At 59.3% G+C, this 20,202-nt stretch overlaps 2 protein-coding genes across 3 annotated transcripts in view; one reads left to right on the top strand and one right to left on the bottom strand.

Annotated features, from left to right (window-relative positions):
* Ahnak2 (AHNAK nucleoprotein 2) overlaps positions 1-1,174 on the bottom strand; it is a 28,570-nt gene extending 27,396 nt beyond the window's left edge. The window contains exon 1 of the mRNA XM_023705653.1: positions 1,103-1,174. The gene's annotated coding sequence lies outside the window, so the exon portion shown is untranslated. The remainder of the gene's footprint in view (positions 1-1,102) is intronic.
* A 12,135-nt stretch (positions 1,175-13,309) lies between these two features.
* On the top strand, positions 13,310-19,802 carry Clba1 (clathrin binding box of aftiphilin containing 1). Of its 2 annotated transcripts, XM_023705609.1 has the most exons (6): positions 13,310-14,250; positions 15,351-15,496; positions 16,038-16,158; positions 17,607-17,723; positions 18,364-18,548; positions 18,643-18,708. In XM_023705609.1, exons 1-5 carry the CDS (start codon positions 13,834-13,836, stop codon positions 18,520-18,522), a joined length of 960 nt encoding a protein of 319 aa, XP_023561377.1. In that variant the 5' UTR covers positions 13,310-13,833; the 3' UTR covers positions 18,523-18,548; positions 18,643-18,708. The 2 variants fall into 2 exon arrangements, with proteins under 2 accessions (XP_023561377.1, XP_004645431.1); XM_004645374.2 differs by lacking the exon at positions 18,364-18,548 and having other exon boundaries at positions 18,643-19,802.
* The last annotated feature ends 400 nt before the right edge of the window (positions 19,803-20,202 follow it).

The raw sequence follows: 20,202 nt of genomic DNA, 5'->3' as shown, positions 1-20,202 counted from the left end.
GCTCATGTGTGCCATTCATCCAGAGTTGCTCCTTGGCCGGCAAGATAGCTCAGTGGACTAAGCACCTGCTTTGGCAAGCGCATGGACCAGGGTTTGGTCACTGTCACACATGCCGTGTGGGCCCCACCCCAAGGTGCACCGAGCTGGTCAGTGACCGAGTCCAGGCGTGCTGGCGCACACCTGTAATCCCAGCACTGGGGAGGCTAAAGATAGGAGGGTCACTATGAGTCTGAGCTGCGTAGTGAGACCCTGTACCATATACATAAAATGAAAACAAAATAAATAAATAAAGACTGACTCTTAAAAAAAAAAGCTATTCCTGCCTGGGCCCCAGCACGCTGGGTCTGCTCATCCTGCCACCACTTCTGGACATGCCTGATCCCCGGTCCCCTGGGCACTGGCCCATACAGCACTCAGATCTTGGCACACAGTGGGTGCATAATAAATGCTAGTGCCAGGAGTGGAGGGGGAGGAGGGGGAGGAACTGGTCCAAGCTCCTGCCAAGGGCTGAGCCCCTCCCGCCCTTCTTCAGGACCCAAGTCCTGGGACTGCAGGGGCAGCCAGCAGGGCGAGGCCATCTGGAGAAAGGGAGACAGGAGGCGCGTGTGCCCTGATGCAAGGGATGCATCAGCCAGCAGGTACAGCCCATTCCCTCCCAGGGGGCCACCCAGTCCCGGGCCTTTCTGTGAGCAGTGTGACCCATGATGGAGTGGCCACCGCCCTGGGCTTTCATCCCCTGGCTCCCTCAGGAAAGCAAGCCAGCTCATGCCTGAGTGCCCTCTGTGACCCCACCCAACCCCAGACCCTAGGCTCATTCAGGCCAGCTTGGATCTGCAAGCCCCACTGCTGAGAGGGCAGGCCATGGGGAGTGCCTGGTATCACTGCCCCTTACGGTGAAGGCTTTCCCCAAACAGTTGCCAGGGCCACGGCCCTCCCCTCGCTCGCCTGGGGCCAGCTGCTTTGGGAGCCAGGAGGCCCTAGAGTCTGGTGGCCCGTGATGGCCCAACGCCCTCCCAGCCCGCTGGCCCTGGCACAAGTTAGCTGGAGCTGCCCTCAACACCAGCCCCCCAGCCCCTCACTGCTGCCGCCTGGCCCCACTGACCTGCTGAGCTGTGCGGGGCAGATGCCCAGGCTGAAGGGGCAGGGGCCGGGGCAGGGAGCTGCCTGGTGCACACCAGAGGTCCCAAAGAGCCCAGCTCCACCTCCTGCCCCCTCCCGCCTCTCCCCACTGTCCTTCCCGCCCTGTCAGGCAGGCTGGGCTTGCCCAGACCCCAGCTTCTGCAGGCACAGCGAGCGGGCGCGGGGCAGCTCCCTCACAGGCTGAGAGGGCCAGCCCCCAGTGCCCAGCCTCTTCAAGCTGAGGGGGACCCCACCCAGCCCCCCCCCAGCCTAGGCAGCTGACTCTGGAGGAAACGCCTGCCTTCTGAGTCACACCCTTGCTGGCCTATGTGAGCCAGCAAGCACAGGCCTGCTACATGGACAGCCAGACATGAGGCAGCCCCTGCCAGGCCTGGCCTCAGTTTCCCTGTGGGTGCCAGGCAGCAGCTCAGAGCTATGCTGGCTGGGATGCAGAAAGGCAAAGGGAGGCACTGTCCAAGGGCAGGCTGGACCTAGTGACACACACCAGTAATCCCAGCACTCTACAGGCTGAAGCAGAAGGATCACTGAAAATTCAAAGCCAGCCTGGGCCACACAGTGAGTTCAAGGCCAGCCTGAACTATGCAGCAAGACCCTGTCTTAAAAAAAGAAAAGAAAACAAAAGCCAAGGACAGGCTGGGCCTGGAGACAGCCTGACCTCAATACCTGCTGGCTCACATGTGTCAGCCTCACTTCTCAGGGCCTACTGCCTCCATCCTGTGGAAACACCTCCCCATCCCAGGACCTGGTCCCCATGTCCAGGGCTCTGCTGCTCAGCCTGCCCCTCCCAGCCCTACTAGGTCTGCATGCCTTGCAGGACTGGGCAGGGCTCACAGCTGTGGAGTCACCCTCCCCTGCACCCACTGCTGGGGGTAGACCCGGCTGGCAGCTGTAGGTACCTGCACCCGCAGGCAGGTCATAGCAGGCCCACACAGCTGGGTGCCCAGCCCAGGTTCCAGCCCTGGGTGGCCAGTGGTCAGCATGAGAATGACCACTACCCACAGTGCTTCCCAGCACACCAGATGATGGCTGGTGATGGTGGCTGCGAAACCAGGATCACAAGAGCAGGGCCCAGGCAGGCCCAAGGCCCACCACGAGGGACAGCCAGCGAGTGCGATGGGCAGTGGGGTGAGTGGCATGAGGCACCCCTGGTCCTGGAAGGCAAGGCACTGAACGGCACCCGGGCTCCTCCAGACCCCCAACACCACCCTAAACAGGCTGCTGTGAAAACCTCATGGTCACAGAGAAGAGAACAAACACACAGTGCGAGGGTACAGCAGGCCAGGCTACTCCTGTGCCCTGCAGGAACTCTGGGCTGCTGGCCCTCTGGCCAGGTGGTCAGCTCCCCAGGCCATACCTGGCCCAGTAGACCTGCCAGGCTGCCACCATATTCTCCCAATCATGAAGGTCCAAACCATCCAAGCCCTGGGCCAGGGAAATGGCTCAGTAGATGCCTGAGTTCAATCCCCAGTTCTGCAAAAAAACAAAACAAAACATTCAAGCCCCATCTAAGCCCAGCACCAAGTACTGCCCAGTTCTGGCTGCTGCCCCTGGCTTCTGCTCCTCTGGGCCATGGCAGGAGCCTGTGCCTCCCCCTTCAGCTGTGCCCAGGTCTCGCAGCTCTGGTCCCCTGTGTGCCCAGTGTCCTTCCCCAGCCAGAGGCACAACCCTCCCAGTAGTGTCTGCATCAGGAGGCTGTGCATCCCAGGCCCTCTGTAGCCCCCTGCACAGTTGTGCATCTACTCGGCACATGGTTGGGATGGGTGCTGGGTGCTGGAGGCCGGGGGCCCAGGTGGGCTTGCAGGAGGGAAGGGTTGGGCTGGTGCCCCGCCATAGGCTGGTCCTGACTGCTGTCCGTTCCTGCAGGGGCTCCTTCCCTCCCTGACAGCCTTGCCCGCTGTCTCAGCTCCAGGGACGCCCTGCACTACTCTGGCTCAGGAGGCTGGGCCAGAAGAAGGACAGTGTGCAGTGGGCACTATCGGCCCACCTAGGGACCTGAGCATCCAGGTGGGCCGATAGTGCCCACTGCATGCTAGGACCTGGCTCAGCTCCCGGGCTCCATGGGAGCTTGGTGCTAGCAGGGCCGGGTGGGGCTGGGGTCAGCTGGGAGTGAGTCAGCAGGCAGGAGGGCCAAGGTTTGAGCAGGGCATTCCCAAGGACTGTGTCAGGAGAGGGCTTTGTGCCACTGCCACCCAGGAGCACAAGGCCAGAAATGCACTGCCCACAAAGAGCCCTGCTCTCACTCTTGGAAAACATGGGCTGAGGGACATGTACTCCACCAGGCACAGTGGCCTAACGGTGGCCCTGGCTCTGGTCCCCTGCCTGGGGCAGGTGGAGGCCTGTGGCCCAAGCCTAGACCTGGCCTGGACATGCTGAGTCACAGAGCCTCCTGACCTCCCGGATGCGTGTGCCTGGGCAGCCCTGGTGGGCAGCCCTGGTGGGCAGGGCCCAGCTGTGGGCAGGACCTGAGGGGCCCGGGCCATATTGCTCATGGGAGGCCGCTAGTCATCCTGTCCTGTGCCCTGGCTGCTCTTCTCTGCCTCAGCAGCCATGCTGTGTCCAGGCAAGACCATGGCTTGAGGCGCTCTGCCTGGGGGCAGCCTGCAAGCCTCAGTGGACCCCTGAGAAACAGAAGCCATAGGCTCTGAGGAAGATGCACCCCTTCCACACATGGGGCAGGAAAAGACCCGCAGGGTGCCACCAGGGGCTGCAAGGTCTGCCACAGTGCCAGGGATTCAGGGAGTTGGAGCACGGCCTCCACCCCAGGTCTCCTGGGCCCAGATCTAGTTTTTCATTTCAGAAATTATGGGCCGGAGAGATGGCTCAGTGGTATAAGCACTTCCCTGGCAAGCACAACGGCCTGAGTTCAATCCCCAGTTCCACCAAAAAAAAAAAAAAAAAAAAAAAAAAAAAAGAAAGAAAAGAAAAGAAAGAAAGAAAGAAAGAAAGAAAGAAAAATAAATTGCTTCTGACTATTAAATATTTATCCAGCAAGGCAAGCCTCTGGATTCCCAGAAAATAAAGGGAAACCTGGAGACAGAGGTGAGGGCAGTGCTGAGCAAGACCAGGGCTATGGGTTCTCCTAGCAGTAGGTTCTCCACAGCTCCATCCTCACCTGCCCCGCTTGGACCCCGCTCCTACTCAGGGACCCCCAGACCTCTGCTCCTCCTTGCCACCTCACCCCCTTCAGCCACCCTCCTGGCCTCTATCAGGCTGGGATGGCCCTTCCCTCAGGAAGCCTTCTGGGCCACAATTGCTATGAGTGCCAGATTTGCACTGGCTGAGTGAAGAGTAGGTGGATTTTTGTCTTACCCATGTGCAATGTCTCAGGTCCCAGGGTCCCTCAGGCACACTGGCTCTGGGCAGCTCTCAGACACAGACAAACATGGGTGAGCACCCCCCGCACCTCCCATTGAGAGCAGAGCTGGACCCAGGGGGAGATCTCAGCTTTTCAGTCCAAGCAAAGGTGTCAGGGACACTTAGATGGCCAGTGCCCCATCAATCTATAGGGTTCAGGGCCTCTTTTTTCCCCTGGTACAGACACATTGCCAACCTTGGGCCAGGATGGCCCACACTAACGCTAAAACACAGGCCTCAGCTCCCAGTGACACCCTTGTAAAGGACTCACAGGAGCAAAGACAAAAGGGGGCTGAGGCAAAGAGGGCAGGAGTCAGTCCAGCAATCCAGAGGCTTCCTGGAAGAAGCAACCAGTGGGGTTGAGCTCCTCCAGGTGGAGAGAAGGGAAAGAGAGCATTCCTGCTGCAGGCCAGCCTGCGACAGCCCAGGAAGAGGAGGGCACGGAGATGCCTGGCCTTCCACCAGTTTGACTTCCTATCCACCCTTGGAGTCCCCCACCATTTTCCCCAGCTGCACCAGGTGCACACCCAGAGGCTTGCAGCAGGAGCCAGAGGTCAGGCAGCAGCCCAGACCCACCCTCGGAAGGACAGTGGGATATAGCCAAGAACACACAGGGATGGCTGGGCAGGGGTGCACGCCTGCAATCCCAGCACATCAGGAGGCTGCGACAGGATGACAGTAACTGGGAGCCCATCCCAGGCAACAAGACTCAAGGAGACCTTACCTCAAAATGTTAAATATTTTAAAGGCTGGAGATTTAACTCAGTGTGAAGATCCAGGGTTCAATGCCCAGGACTAAACAAACAAAATCCATAGCCACCCCTAGCCATACCCATAGGGGCAACCTCCTCAGTACTCACCCCAACTGAGGAAGGCACGAGAGAACTTTGTCTGTGTGGTCCCCTGCCCATCAGACCCGTATATCTGTACCCAAAGCATTTAGTGAGTCCCTCTGGCCAGAGAGCCCTGGCGCGGCCGCCAGCGTCCCAGCAGTGCAGAGCGGATCCCTGGAGCAGATGGTGCAGGGCTTCCCTGGTGCTCAGAACCAGACCAGCATGGCAGCCCAGGCCCTCCAGGGCACAGAGATGAGGTTCCAACCCTCACCCCAGCCCCACAGCATAGAGGACAGTAGCCAGGCCAGAGCAGCGCTGTCCTGGGTGACACTCTCTTGGGAAAGGCGTAGCCCATGCCCAGGAGAGCCAGGCATCTCTCGCCATATCCCCACAGCTGTCTGGGGTGCAGTTGAAGGAAATGCTTAGGCTAAACCACTGGGCACCTGCAGGGACAGGGGTCCAGACAGGGGTCCAAGCTCCCTGCCCCTTTATCTTCCCAAATTCAAATCTGCCTCTGGAAAAGGTGTGACACACAGCACTCACATGATCAACTGTGTGGTGTCATTGTCAGGAGCTAGCCCTATGCGAGGTCACACACTAGGCTCCCTTTCCCTGAGAAAGAGCTGGAGGCAAGGCAGACTACCGACTCAGGCCATGCTCAGCATGGCCACCAGGGGGCAACCTCTGCAAAGAGGAGGGCTTGGACAGTGGGCCAAGGACAGGCTGTGGGAGGGGTGGGCACCAGGGAGCTTGGGAGCATCAGGCATGGCAGGACAGAGGGCAGCCAAGGCAGATCAGGGCTGGCACAGCTACAGAAGGCCTGGGCCAGCCCCAGGGGTGTTTTTATCAGAAATGCACGCTGAGGGCCATGGGGACCTGCGTGCTGGACAGAATCCTGCCACTAGATCTCCAGGTCTGATCCTGCAGGGTCTGCAGCAGTGCCATTGAGCCCATCCTCAGGAGCGCATGGCCCTGCCTGCGGGGTGCATGGAAGGACAGCCCCAGACAGGACAGGAAATCACAACACAAGTGCAGGAAAAAGGCCCAGCCCAGGCCTCTGGAAAAGCAGAGGGTGGGCGAGACAATCCCAGAACTGCAGCCCAGGAACCGGGGCACCCAGAAGAGGGAGAGGCAGCACGGACACAGCCATCCTGGGAGGGGCATCCTCGAGGGCTCTTCTACCAAGGCTGAGCCTCAGTGCACAGTGAGGGCAATGTCAGAGCTGTCACACTGTCAGACACAGTGACAGCAGGGGCTGGGCACACAGTCAGCATTCTCCCACTCTCTGTGGGCAGGGCAGGCACCCCAGGCTCCCACCTGGGCAAGGGAGACCCAGACAGGCCCAGGGCCTGGACCCCCGTGCTGTGGCCCTTCAGACCAAGCTTCCCATCAGCCCCTGCTCGACCTTGCCAATAAATGGGCCGGAGAGCCCCCAAAGCAAGTGGGCCACACCCCGACCGGCAGCCCTCTCATCAGCACAGCCTCTGCTGCACCATCAACCTGTTTCCCTCAAGGAGTGCGGTCTGGTTGAAGCCAATGCAGTACCACACAGCTCCTTGCTGGCGCCTGGCCAGGTGCCCTGGGTGTGGCCAGCTGCAGCCCTGCTGACCAAACCCAGAGGACAGACCCTGCAAAGGCCCAGGGTGTAGCCCAAGCAAGAGTACCAGGTGCCCAACTCTGGGTCACCCCATTGGCAGTACCCCCTTCCCACCCAGCACAGAGGAGCCCCTGCATTTGAGCTCTGACCGCATGCAGGCTTCTTACCAAGCCCCAGACCTCAAACCTCCCCCTGCCTGGGCCACCACCTAGCTGGTGACACACGGGAACACCCCGTGGACCTGGCGCACCCTAGCGCACATCCCTGGCCACGCCCAAGGCGCGGGCAGGCTGCTCCCCAGGGCAGGTCGGAGGCTGGCTGACCCCAGGCCGACCTAGCCCTGCCAGGTTATAGCAAGGGGACAGCGATGGGGAGGGCGAGACGGGCAGGAGCTGCAGGTAAGAGGCAAAGTGAGCGGCAGAGATGCGGAGAGCCTGCGAGGCCAGGCGGCCCGGTGCGGCGCGGGAGGAGGTGCAGGGACCGGCCCGCCCGTGGAGCCCACCCGCCGGGGCAGGGCTGCAGGCGGGGAGGAGGCGCACCGCTGCCGGGGGCTCCGGGCCAGGTGGGCAGCACCACGTGGAAGCAGTCACACATCGCGGCGGCCGGCGGTGCGGGCCCCGGCGCCGGGGGCTCCGTTCGCTGTTCGGGCGGCGGCTCCGGCTCCCGGGCGTGCGCGGGCTGAAGGCCCTTCGTCACCGCGGACTGCTGGCCCAAGACTGCGGACGCTGCCGTCCGCACTCTAGCCCGGGACTGCGCGGGACCCGCCCCGGACCCCCACCCGCCAGCCTCATTCAGACCATTGGCTGCGCAGGTTGAGGCCCCGCCCCGCCCAGGGCCACAGACCCCCCCTAAGCCACGCCCCTGCCCGGCCACCTGCAGCGGGCCACAGCCCCGCCCTGCCGGCCTTAGGCACCCCCAACATTCCTGCTTCCCCCAGCCCCGCGCCCTCTGCTGGTTTTTCTGGGTCGGGATAGCGGACTTAAAACCAACCCAAGAGGGTCGTCCAGATCCCAAGCCCGTTAGGCCAACTTGGGGAGAAATGGGGTGCAGGAATCTAGGGGTGTGACGACGACCTGGGAACTGGGCTCCCTGGGACAAGATGGAGGAGGATGCGGGTCTGCAGAGGCAAGGTCAGGCTAGGCGGTCCAGCAAAGACAAGGTTGCGCAAATGGGGAGTGCCCCCAGCCAGATTCATCCTGTCTGAGTTCTTGTCAAGAGTCTAGGCACGGAGACGCTGCGGCAGGGAGTCGGACCCCACCGGGCCTGCCCTGGACCTGGGGGCTGCAGTAGACTCAGGGAAGCCTGCAGAGTGGAGGTGTTGAAGGCTGGGAGAGCTCTCCAGCAGGTACCCTAGGCTGGGACCTCTGGGGTGACCCGCGCCCAGGCCAAGTGTTGGAAGGGGGCTCCAGGTGGAGGGAGTGGAATGGTGTGGGCACAGAGGGTGCAGGTAGAAGCCAGAGCTGAAAGTCAGCTGGCCAAGGGGTCCCTCAGAAGGGACTTCAGCAGGGTCTGCTGAGATCAGGGGAGCAGAGACAAATGGGAGTGCACATGTTCTGCGACACATGCACCCTGGGAAGGAGGGCAGCAGAGGAAGAGGCACTCCCTGACCCAGACAGCAAGCTGGGGAGGAAGTAAAAGGATCTTGGACACACCAGAAGCTAACGGGAGGGGGGGGGGTTGGGTTAGCAGACACACTGGGATCACCCGGGTGCCATGCAGAGGGGCACATTAGAGAGGGACAGGGGAGGCAAGGCCTGGCACCTCGCTGCTGCAGACCTGAGGGAAGAGGCCTGGGGGTGGAGTGGAGCCCCAAAGCCAAGCAGGCAGGGAGACTGAGCTGGAACAGAAGAAAGACAGCCACCACAGAAGACCCAAACCCTAACCCTGGCAGTGCAGTGTTCAGGCCAGGTCAATGAACACACGGTCATTGGGGTGGGACATTGGGGAGGGGGCAGCTGTGAGTAGTAGGGGCACAGCAGAGGCTGGGCTGCAGCAGAAGGAGGCAACACACATGGTCACAGACCACAGGTCACTCTGGGTGTCCTAGGCCACATTGTGCACATGCACACACACACATGCACACACACATGCACATTCTCAGGCACATGTGCAGAGATGGATGCACCAGGACACAAAACACATGCACTCATGCACTGGTGCACATACTCCCAGACGTGCAGGTGAGCCAGCCAGCCGATGAGTCATGCTGGCTATTCCCGTTTGCTGAGCTGCAGCCCCCAGGCAGCCTGCCAGCGGCAGGTCAGACACTGGAATAGCTGCCAGGAAGGGCTTGGCAGCCTCCTGCAGCACGACAGGCTCAGCTTTCCTTCAGATGAAGATACTGGCTGTCACCCTCTCCCTGCTGAATGCACTGGGTGCAGGGTGAGAGCGTCCTCAGGGCTGGGGGGAGAGGATGCACACCTGTGTCCCACCTGGTGTGTGCCTGTCTCCTGGGCCTGCTGGAGTCTCAACCAGCCCATCCACTGTGCTGCAGTCTAGTTTGCAACCCGGGCACATAAGCCTGGGAGCAAGTCTTGTGGACCCTTAGGGCACAGACCCAGGTCCCTGTCACCCTTCACTAGGTGGATGGTCTTGGTGAGGTCCCTTGACCCCGGGCCCTGTCAAAATGAAGTGGCCCTTTCAGCGTTGCAGGGAAGGAGAGGATGGATCCTCGTGAGGGGCAAGGATTGCATCCTGGGCTCCTCCACCTCTGCTCCTCTCCAAGCTGTGGAAACCAAGGAAGACAGGAGTTAGTGTGACAGGCCCTCTGTGGAGGCCGTGTGCCTTGCTTCCTGGACTTTGATGAAGGGGGAGGCTGCTCCTAGACCTGTTGATGCCCCCTCACCTGCAGTCCCCAGCCTCGGGGTGGGAGTGGACAAGCTGCTCTGCTCCAGGGGTGGGGCTACAGGGCACTGGTCAGCAAATTAAGGACTCTAACCCACCTTTGCCTGCCACTGCCCTCCGGGAAGCCCCTCAGGTTGCAGGCCAAGTGGGAATGTCCTGAGGAACAGACTCGGGGGGCTGCCCAGAAAGTGTCCACTCAGCACCCCTACCCTTCCCAGTGCTTCTAGGGCCCCATGGGCTTAGCACAAGACATCTCTGGGAGGACAGAGGACAGGTTGCAGGCATGTGGGGAGCTGCCTTTACTCCCAGACCCCAGCCAGGTCCTGGTTCAGATGTCACAAGCTGAGCAGTGGAAAGTGTGGGGGGTTGCCACGCCCTATCTCTAGCCCTTTCCACTGCGGGAAGCCTGGGCATCTCTAGCTTCTGCTGCAGAGCCCTGTGCTGCCAGACTCCTGTCATCATGGCTCAGCTCCAGGTTCATCATCCCATGTCCCCTCTCTGGGGACAGAGGTTGAGCTATGGATGGCCAGTGCTGGCGCTCCGGAATCAACATCACCCACCCCTGCATTGAGGGAAAAAGGGACCCAACTCAGGGTTACCCCAGTGCATGCAAGGCCCTGTGTCTCCCAGATGTCACCCCAAGAGTGCCTCTCAGCTCTGTGCCCACACCTTTCCTCAGATGGGGTGCAGGCATGGGCCGGGCCTAGTGAGGCAGCCAGCTCTCCCTGCCCGCTTCCCTACGCACTCTCCTGGGCTCTGCTCTGCACCTCAGTGATTGGCGTCTTCTTGTACTGCAGCCGCATAATGAAAACAGATCTGCCTCACCCCTGCCGGCCTTGCCATGGCTGCTGGAGGGCGCAGGGCAACTCTGTCTTTTCCCCGGGAACAACGGGAAGGTTCAGGCCTGCTAGTCTAGGGTCTAAGGACAGCTTCCCTCCCTCCCTGTCTGCAGTGGCCTGGCCTCAGCCACCTACCCCTGAGCCAGAGCTGAGTGGCTCCAGGTCTCCTCCTGTGCACCCCACAGCCCAGCACATGACTGGGCTCCGGAAGCTGGGCAGTGGGGGAGCACAATGGGGGGCTGCATTCTTCCTTTTGCAGCCACCCCTCTGGCAGTGGGCTCAGCTAGTTCTGGAGCTGGTCCTGCTGCCTGGACATCACAGATTGAGAGGCAGGGGCTGAGGTGCCAGGATTCTGGAAGAGCAGGACACCTGGGAGCTGGAGGAGTACAGGATGACTCTGCTCCTGCAGAGCAGCACCTGCCCTACGCCCCAAACTGCCCTTCCTCCTGAGGCTGAGACAGGGAAGTCCCAGAGAGGAGCCTGCCAGCTCCCCAGAGCTGGGGCTGTGGTGGACACTGATGAGGAAGGGCATCCTAGGAGGGTCGCCTGCACTCCTCCTGGCACACTACACAGTCCCCTCATGGCCTCTGGGGGCCATGGCCTGTGTCCTCACCCCCACCCCAGCTTTGATGGAAACCAATTCCCCCTGGCTCACTCTCCCTGAGCAGGTGGCACCAATTACGCTTCAGCAGCTGCTCCTCTGTAGTCAGGCCCCTCAGGGGGCTGCTGGTGCCAGCCCTGGGGTTGCATCCTGTGTGGCTGCACCAGGAGGCAGCAGGACAAGGCCACCTGGATGCTGCCCCACGGGCAGGGGCGGCCTACCACACTCTCCTGCAGCCAGGGCTTGGTACCGAGGACAGGGGCCCCTCTGCCCTTCCTAAAGGTAGTCCTTCTTTGGTGGCGTCACTAGGGATCACACAGGCACATCAGTTGTATGGGTTTGGAACAACCTGTCCTGGGTGCTGGAGGCCTCAAGGGATCTCCCTCTCCTTGTCTTCCTTCTGTGAGTGAGCACTACTTTCTCCTGGCCCTGCATCTCCAATATCTGCTTGCATTTTACATCTACAACTCTGGCCTTCCATTTCTTTCTTTTCTTTTTTGAAACAGGGTCTTGCTATGTAGTGCAGGTTGGCCTCAAACTTACTATGTAACCCAGACTGGCCTCAAACTCGAGGCAATCCTCCTGCCTCAGCATCCCAAGTGCTGGGATTCCAGGCATCCACCACCGTGCCCCGCCTATTACCTTCTTATAAACACCATGGTTTATTCAGGCTCAAGCATATAACCCACTGCTACCTTCTCCTTTCAAGATCCTTGTACCTGTGAGTGGGGTCTGATCCAGGGTAAAGATGCGCACCCACATCTTCTGGGGATGAGGACACAGGCACCTGTGGGGACACCACTCAGCTGCTGTTCAAGGAACACAGGTTATCCCAACTAGAGCCCACAGGCCCTGCCACTTGGTTCCTGGATCACCCCCTCCTGCACCCATCCTAAGGGGTACAGTGGGCTCTTTGCTGTCCACTCAGAACCTGAGGCCTATGCAGAGCTGGGCATGGGAATGGGAAAGTGGCTCCTGCCCCTCTCCCTATCCGTCCTGTGGGCCCAGGCCTCAGTGCCCTGCCCCACATACCAGGCCATTTCACTCCCCAGACTCAAGGATGGCCTGGGCATTGGGCGAGGGGAGCCAGAGCGCTGGGAATGGACAGACAGCAGAACCTGCTGGTTGACGTTGTCCCTGGTCATGATGAGTTAAGCTGAAGCTCACCACAAAGCCAGACAGTTGCAGTGCCACTGCTGATGCCAGAGCGGCAAAGCCAGGACCTATCCTGAGCAGTCTGGTGGTAGGGCCACCTGGGTGTGCCAGGCCCGTAGGCCACACAGGCAGTGTGGGTGGGGGAATGCAGAGAATGATCTCATCTTGTCACTTTAAAATCAAAATTTTCAGTATCTTCCCAGCAGAAGGGTGGGGACTGCATAATGCACACAAGGACATCTCTTAGGAGGCTGGAGGGCGGGAGACAAGGGAGCTGGGCTATGGACTGCGTGTGTGTAAGGGCTTGGAGGGTAAGGTGCTGCCCTCGGGGAGGCAGGGCGTGGCTGGTGTGGAGTGGGTCAACTCAGGCGCCCTGCAGGGGCGTAGGCCGTGGGGAGCGGGCCTCCGCAGGCAGAGGGGCAGGGCTAGCTCCTCAGGGTCCTCACCCTGGGGACTGGGGGCAACAGGAGGGGGAGACGTGGTGGCCCACACTGGCCCTGTTCTGCCTTGGGCTGGCTGGTGAGAAGGCCCCTAACTGTGTGGGCCCAAAAAGGCCAAAGGCTCCCCATTCCTGCTCTTCAGGCCGCGGACACTCAGCTTCCCGCCAGTTAGGGCGACTGGGACCGGCTGCGCTCGGAGTCCAGGTGTCAGCGAGACGAGCTTGGGCCCCGGTCCTCGGGCAGCCGCGTCCCGGAGGGAGACCTCCCGCAGCTGCACAGAACTGCACGGCGCGGGCGGGTGGGGGCGGCGAAGGCTCCGTGCGCGCTGCTGTGCGATCTGGGCGGGCAGAGGACGAGGCGCCAGCAACCCCGACATCAGAGCGCCGCTTGGGCTGGAGTGGCACGCGACACTCCCTCAGGTGCGGGCGGGGTGGGCCGCGCCGGTCGCGCCCGGGCGGCGTGTTAACGTCACGGCAGCGTGCGCCGGAAGCAGCCCGGCAGGGGCCGTTGCCGGGCAACACATGGCGCGGGCTTGAGTGGACGGTGGGTTGCTGGTTGCTGGCAACCAGGTTCGCAGGCTCAACATGCGGCCAAGGTGGGTGAAGGCCTGAGCCTTGCCCCAGAGCCCGTGCCGGGCGGTGTCCCCGGTGCGCGCTGCCCTCGGGCCCTCCGCTAGGGCTGCGCTCGCTTTCCTCCGGGGCTCGCGCGGGGCCCAGCCCTCCCGCGCTCAGCGGGGCCGCCCAGACCCGCGTGGGTCCTCAGCTCGCCACACCTGTGCTGCCCCAGGACGCAGTCCTGCACCAGACGCGTCACCGGGCTTGCAAGTGCCAGGCAGCGGCGCGGCTCGTGTCCCCAGCGCCCAGGAGCTGTGGGCTCCGCGGCTGCACGTGGACTCCCTGCAGGAAGCGAGACGCCCCAGGGCGTCCAGCGCGGCGGAGGGGTGGGCAGCTCGGCTCATTGGCTGCCTGCCCTCCCGCCGCACGTCTCTCAGAGCTGCCTCCCATTGGTCTGCTGGCCTGGCTGGGCGAAGATGCAAGGCCAACAAGAGCTGAGGGGAGAGTCTGTGCGTGACGCGGGGGCACCAGGCGAGGTTTCCCTCCACCAGGTAGCTGGGGGACAGAGTGGTGACGGTTTGGAACGTATAAGGACCTTCTGCAGCAATCCTTTGCTGGATGGCAAAGCCAACAGCTGCCTGGGAGAGGGCCTCCCTTCCAGCTGTGGGAGGGGTGCAGACCCAGGAGAGCTGAGTGGCGCCTGGGGGCAGTTCGAAGGCTTTCAGGAATCTTCAGCCAAGTTTGAGCAGTTTTCACAGAGCCTGGAACTGCTGCAGAGACCTGCAGAACTTCAGCGGTGGAGAGCTCCTCCTGCTGCATGGGAGCATGGTTCCCAGCAGCCACACCAGGGTGAACTCTGGGTGACAGGAACTGCCGTTGACCCATCTTCAGAGGTATTTCTGCAGTACTTGTCACCCTGTTCAGTGGGCAATGTCTTGAATACTAAAAGATCCACAGAGCTCCTGCAGGTTGTAGTGCACTGGCACTAAAGCCTGGGGGGCGGGACCTGCCAGCCTTGGAGTGGGCTCTTCTCTGCTGACCTTTGTTCCTTGCCAGGTGGTTGCCATCCTGTCCTTCTGGTGGTGTAGAAACGGGTTAGACCAAGGTCGTGTGGAGCCACCAAAGCCGGTCTGTTTTCCGTGGCCATTCCTCCCCAGGCTGGGCTTCTTCCCTCAGGCTGCACTTACGTGGCCCCGTTGGGGTTCTTGGGGAAGGAGCTCCGTGCCCCAGCTCTGAAGCTGAAGCTATGGGAAGTCCAGGCCCCTAAGAGCACATAGTTGCAATCCAGTTTCAGAGTGATGAGCTGGGGAGTGCTCAGCCCCTCACCTTGCTCCCGCAGTGCACGCACACACACCTGGCCCTCTTTGCAGTGGGCGGCTTCTCCTACTTCTGCCTCCCCCCTAGACTGCCCCTTCTTTGCTGATCTCACATTACCCCTCTTTCTCTCTCATCTCTTCCAAAACTGGTTCACCTCAAACAGCAAAGAACAGAGATAAGGAAAATCACTAAGGAAGAGAACTGGATGGACCCTGGACTTGTGGTCCACTCTTCATATAGTTAGCACTGCTGTATTGTTTGTTGGAAACTAGAGATTTTTTGTGCTATGCTAGGGAACATTTGAGCATAATCGGAATTTCGCAGGACACACTAGGCAAATGTAAAAACTTCACCCAGCTGAGTAGTGTGAAACACACATTGCCTGCACACGGTTACATGCCTGGCTTACCAGGAGCTTTGCGTAATATGAGGAGGCACCTTCTCCCGTGCTGCCGACGGAGTTGGAGTTGTGTCTTCACCCATGTCCTGAGGTCCTGGGGCTCTCGCTGCATGATTGTGCACAGCGCAGAAATTCCAGGAGTGACTGTCAAGGGATAGCAGCACTGATCATCCAGTTAAATATAGTCAAGTACCAATTTTACTTGTTCCAAGTCAGCTGGCATAAGGTGGCCTAATGTGTGCATGCCCCTAACTTGGTAATGTTCTTTCTTTCTAGCTTGTTGTCAACTATGAAAATATTTTTAGGTTTGCTTTTCAAGAGGTTACAGTTGAACAGACCACTGAAGACGTTTCCACCTTAGACCATTTCTTAGAAGTAAACAAGGAAGAAAACCCTGGCCTCTCGTCTGTGCACAGACTGTGGTAATGAACTTAGGTCGGAACCAAGCAGGTTCCTCGGCAGCTCTGCTTTGTACTGTTTGCTAGAGCAGCTGTGGGTGGCTCTGTGCTTACCACTTAGAGAGGCTGTCCCTCCGGAAGCTGCCTGTGGGTGTCCCATGGGAACCACAGCCCACATGAGTGCTCCAGAGGTGCCACCCTCAAGCACCAGAACAAACTGACCCAGGCACCAGGCCCCTGGTGTCTGCGTGGGCAGGAGGGACAGGTGGGGATGGGCATGGGCATGCGCAGAGAGGCTCTTGGAACAATCAAACAGACACAGGGTCAGCCTGTGTTGTTTCTGGTGCTGCCCACGGGGCTGAGACTCTTGGGAGAAGCCCTCAGAGTGCACTCCACTGTTGGGGAGGCCCTGTGGAAAGACAGGAAGGGGTGGTGCAGACAACAAGGTGTTTGGGTGCACACAGAAACCCACAAGTGAACACACAGCTGGGAGCTGCTGCCACAGCTGGGCTTTGGACCAACGTGGAAGGCTCGCAGTCACCTAACGGGTTTGATGGTTTTCTAGTTCTGAATCAAGGAAGCTCTGGAGAAACCTTCAAAGCACCAGCGCCGTGTCCATATCACAGTGCAAGTCCCGCTGCCAGGAAAACCTCTTTCTCCTTCTTGGCGTGGATGCTGCTCAGAAGGTAATGTGGCTGGGGGATGGGACTCTCCGGTGGCCACCTCAGGCCACCTAAGGACCACTCACCTGTTAAAGAATGGATGCTGAAAATGTGTGGTCTGCAGTAGGAGCAGCTGCCTTCCCCAGGCCTCAGAGCCACTGACCTAAGAGTGACGGCAGTGCAGGGCTGGGGACGGCTGGGCAGAGCATGGTGCGAGGGCTGGGTGCCCCACTGTCACAGGCAGCAGGGTGTCCTCAGACACCTGTGCACAGCTGCAGGAGGGTGAGGAGCTGACTGGCGACAGTGCACATGCACTCAGGAGTGGGTGGCCAAGGCCCTGAAGTGTGCAAGCCTGCAGGCCAGCTCAGTGCCTCCAGAGGACTCCCCACTTCAGGGGTTGTTTGTACCTCCAGTGCTGTGGGCACAGGAAGTAGGCAATGAGGGCAGGCTCTGGCATGAGCATGGGCAGCACAAGGATTTGAGGTATGGAGTTTCTAGGTGAGGGCATCCTCTGCAGTAGGGTAGAGCTACCTACATTCCTAACTATAGTAAGCTTTACCCAGCACTGGCAGTGATGGGCCAAACAGGTGACCCATAAACGTGTCCTGGCCCCAAGATGAATGCCAAATGCAGAGGCAGAGCCCTAGTGGCTCAGGTCGGACATAGCAGGTCAGCCATGGTGCAGGGGGCTATCAGAGCAGGTGTACACTACAGGGAGGGCCTGCCAGCTGCCACTCTAGAGGCAGAGGCCTTTTCTGCTCATTCGTGCTACGGACATTTTAAACAGGAGCTCAAAAGGGGCTGCCCAGGCAGGTAGTAGCCCTGGTGAGGCCCCTGTGCCATGGCTTGGTGAGAAGGTGAGGGAGGGAGGGATGGGGAGGAGTAGAGAGGACCCTGAACTCCGCTGGCAGCGGGAGACCCCAGTCAGGGAAGGTGGGGCTGTCCTAATCTGCGAGTCTGTTTTGTGTTGCTGTAACCAAGCACTGAGCGTGGAGGATTCCTGAAGTGTAGAAGTTTACTTGCCTCATAGTCCTGGAGGCTGGAGACTGAGCACAGCATGGCACCTCGTGAGGCCTCCATGCTGCAGCACAAGGTGATGAGGATGTCACAGGGCAGGCAGAATCAGCATGCCAGCCCAGGTCTCTCTTCTGTCTGTGTGAATGCCACCACATAGGCTCTGTCCTTCAGGCCTGCTTTGATAACAGTCACCTCCCAAAGCCTCTCCAAGTGCCATCAGCACAGCAGTTGGGGGACACATTCCTACCACATAGGCAGGTTGAGTGGTGCACACACCTGGAGGCTGGGTGATGAGCAGCAGGTGACAGAGCTGAGTGGGGAGCCCTATGGCCTGACCTGTGAGGGGCCAGTATGTCTGAAACTCTGCCATTGTAGAATGAAATGTGGCGGAAATGTTCAGGTGTCAGGAGAGAAATGAGGACCATACTGGCTGTGACAAAGCTTTGTTTCCCCAGATCCCTTCTGGAAACCAGGCTCACATTCCGCAGGGTCTTAGCCTGAAAGAGCCTGAGGAACTGCTAGCAGTCAACAGCTTCCACCTACACCACTCCAAAGCCCTGATCCAGACGAAGGTGAGGACCACCAGAGAGGCCTGGGGAAGGTGGTAGGGCCCACAGATGCATAGCCCCTTCTGTCTGTGCATTGAGTCTCACTCACTTCCTCCCTGCAGTTCCTGTGGACTGAGGAATAATAAGCTTTCCTGTTGGCTGGGGCACTAGACCACAGGTGCCAGCTACAGAGTCTGTAGACGGGGGTGGGGGTGGGGGGGTGGTCCCTGCATGAGTGCCAGGCCTTGCACCTAGATGGCTGGCAGATGCTTCTACAGGTCTCATGAGCTCTAATCACAGGGTCTGAAGCCTGTGTCTGTGTCAGCCACTTGGTACCATCAGTGGGGACCACAGCAGGAAAAGGGGCAGGTAGGAAAGGAGCTCTGCTACCCAGAGGAGCAACCAGGCCTCCTGGTACCCTCCTCAGGACAGATTCAGAACAGAGAATGGCCAGCAGAGGCCATAGCAAGGGCCATGGCAAGGTGTAAGTTAGAGTTTGACATAAGAATGGCGCTGCCCTCTTGATGTGGGCTGTAGCCTCAAGGACTAGCATAAGGTTGCCGAGGTGACACTGCTGTGGGGTGTCCAGGAGGTCCTCCTCATGAGCTCACACACGGCCACTGGCAGGGGACTTGGAACTCTGTGTCCTTCTGCTCTTGGGCAGGACCCTCTAGAGCTGGGGCTGCAGCTATTCTCTCTGGGCTACAAGATGTCACAAGTGTTGGTGGCCACATCACTGACAGAAGCTGGCACTCGGAGAGTGGCCACAGCAGCTGTGCACAAGGGCCAGGAACCCTGTAAGAAGCAGACCCACTCATCTTGAGAAATGTAGGCTGGATGTGTACAATGGTGAGAAGCTGGTCCAGTCACTTGGGAGGTCAGGTGGCAGTGACCTATATCTCTAGTTGTACGCACGTGTACCTGACCCTTGCCCTCCTCACAGCCCTCAGAGATACCAGGCAGCAGACAGGGGAGCCTGATTACCTACAGCCTCTTCCTAAAGACACCCCTCCATGGAAATGGGCGGTTCATCACCATCCCACAGAAAAAGAAGAGTTTTGCTCCATGGAACCTAAAAATGGCATTCTTTAGTAATGATGTTTGCTAAAAGCAGGAGTACTTTGTACCTTTCTGAGACATTTTCCATTTTCTTACCCATCTACTTTGGCACCAGAACCTGGCAACTATTTTGTGTCCCAAGATCTGTAATACCACCCAGAGCCCTAGGCCATCTCGCACCCGTCAGGATGTGTGGAGGAAGTGTCTGTGGCCGAGCCAGCTCGCACGTGGAGGGGCAGAGCGTAGGGTGCAGGCAGCCCGGTGAGCACCACTGGTGCCCGGATGGGAGTGTCTGTCTGGTAGTTACCCCAGGCAGCTCACCCAGATCTGTGAGTTCACAAGAGGAAGACACTGACTGTCACTGGGGAGAAAGCGGCTGGAATGCGAGGAGCCCGTGGAGCGCTGTTCCTGGAAGCTCCCACACCTGCTCCCAGCCCCGCCCCACAGCCTGGGGAACAGGTCTTTCCCCTGCAAGAGGAATAGGTGGGAGGCCACAGTACATGGGGCCAGTAGGCCCTGAGAAGCTTGAATCAGAATCTTCTCCAGTCATCCACCGAGGCAGCGCTTCCCTTCTGAGGGAACTAAGCAGGTAGAACTGACATTTTTGTTAATTTTTATTGAATAAAAAGGTCTGGGTAAGCCTGTGTTTTTGTTGACTCATGAGTTCTGCAGGGACTGGTGCTGAAATCCTGTCCCCAGGCAGTCCTGAGATCTGAGGGGCTGACAAAGAGAAGCCACTGGAGAGATCAGAGGCTGTAGTTGGAACCTATTGTCTGTCTCTGCCCAGGCAATCCTGGGGACCAGCTTCTCTGGAAAATGCCAGCTTCCCAGCCTAGTGACCCAGATAAGGGCATCGTTAGGTCACGAAGTGATGGTAGCTGTTCCTGTTCTAAAGGGAGAAGGGAGTGGCTGTCACCCTTCTGGCCCTTGGCCACCTACACCTGACAGCTGTGCTGCCAGCTTTACCTCGGATGTGGCTTAAGATTTATAGTAAAGCAGTAATTCTATTTGTGTGTGTGCATGCCATATGTTTATTATTATTATTATTATTATTATTATTTTTTGGCAGAACTGGGGATTGAACTCAGACCCTTGCACTTGCCAGGCAAGCGCTTATTCTACTGAGCCATCTCCCCAGCCCGCCGTATGTTTAGGAAACTGGCTTAATTTTTCTTTTTCATCCAGAAGATAATGTGGAACAGCATGGGGGGGGGGGATGCAGCAGGGAATGGCAGCACATGCTCTATAATCCCAGCACTCTGGGAGGCTAAGGCAGGAGGGTGACAACTTGAGCCTACCCTGGGAAACATTGCAAATCCTGTCTTGAAAGAGTTGGAGATGTAGCTCCCTCGGTGCTCAGGCCCTGGGTTCATTCAGAGGATGAGAGGTACAACTATGAGAGCCAAGGAAGTGAGACGGAGGATACAGGAGTCACAGGATGTCT

This window comes from Octodon degus, unplaced genomic scaffold (genome assembly GCF_000260255.1).
Source record: "Octodon degus isolate 3935 unplaced genomic scaffold, OctDeg1.0 scaffold00226, whole genome shotgun sequence".
Lineage (NCBI taxonomy): Eukaryota > Metazoa > Chordata > Mammalia > Rodentia > Octodontidae > Octodon > Octodon degus.
The sequence above is the reverse complement of the archived record's forward strand: the minus strand, read 5'-3'. Positions and strand labels throughout refer to the sequence as shown.

Excerpts from the sequence above, each read along its gene's own strand:
- Clba1 (XM_004645374.2), top strand. The coding sequence starts at position 13,834 with ATGCAAGGCCAACAAGAGCTGAGGGGAGAGTCTGTGCGTGACGCGGGG. Across the intron at positions 16,159-17,606 it reads GCGTGGATGCTGCTCAGAAG|ATCCCTTCTGGAAACCAGGC; the intron begins GTAATGTGGCTG and ends TTGTTTCCCCAG. Across the intron at positions 17,724-18,642 it reads AAGCCCTGATCCAGACGAAG|CCCTCAGAGATACCAGGCAG; the intron begins GTGAGGACCACC and ends CCCTCCTCACAG.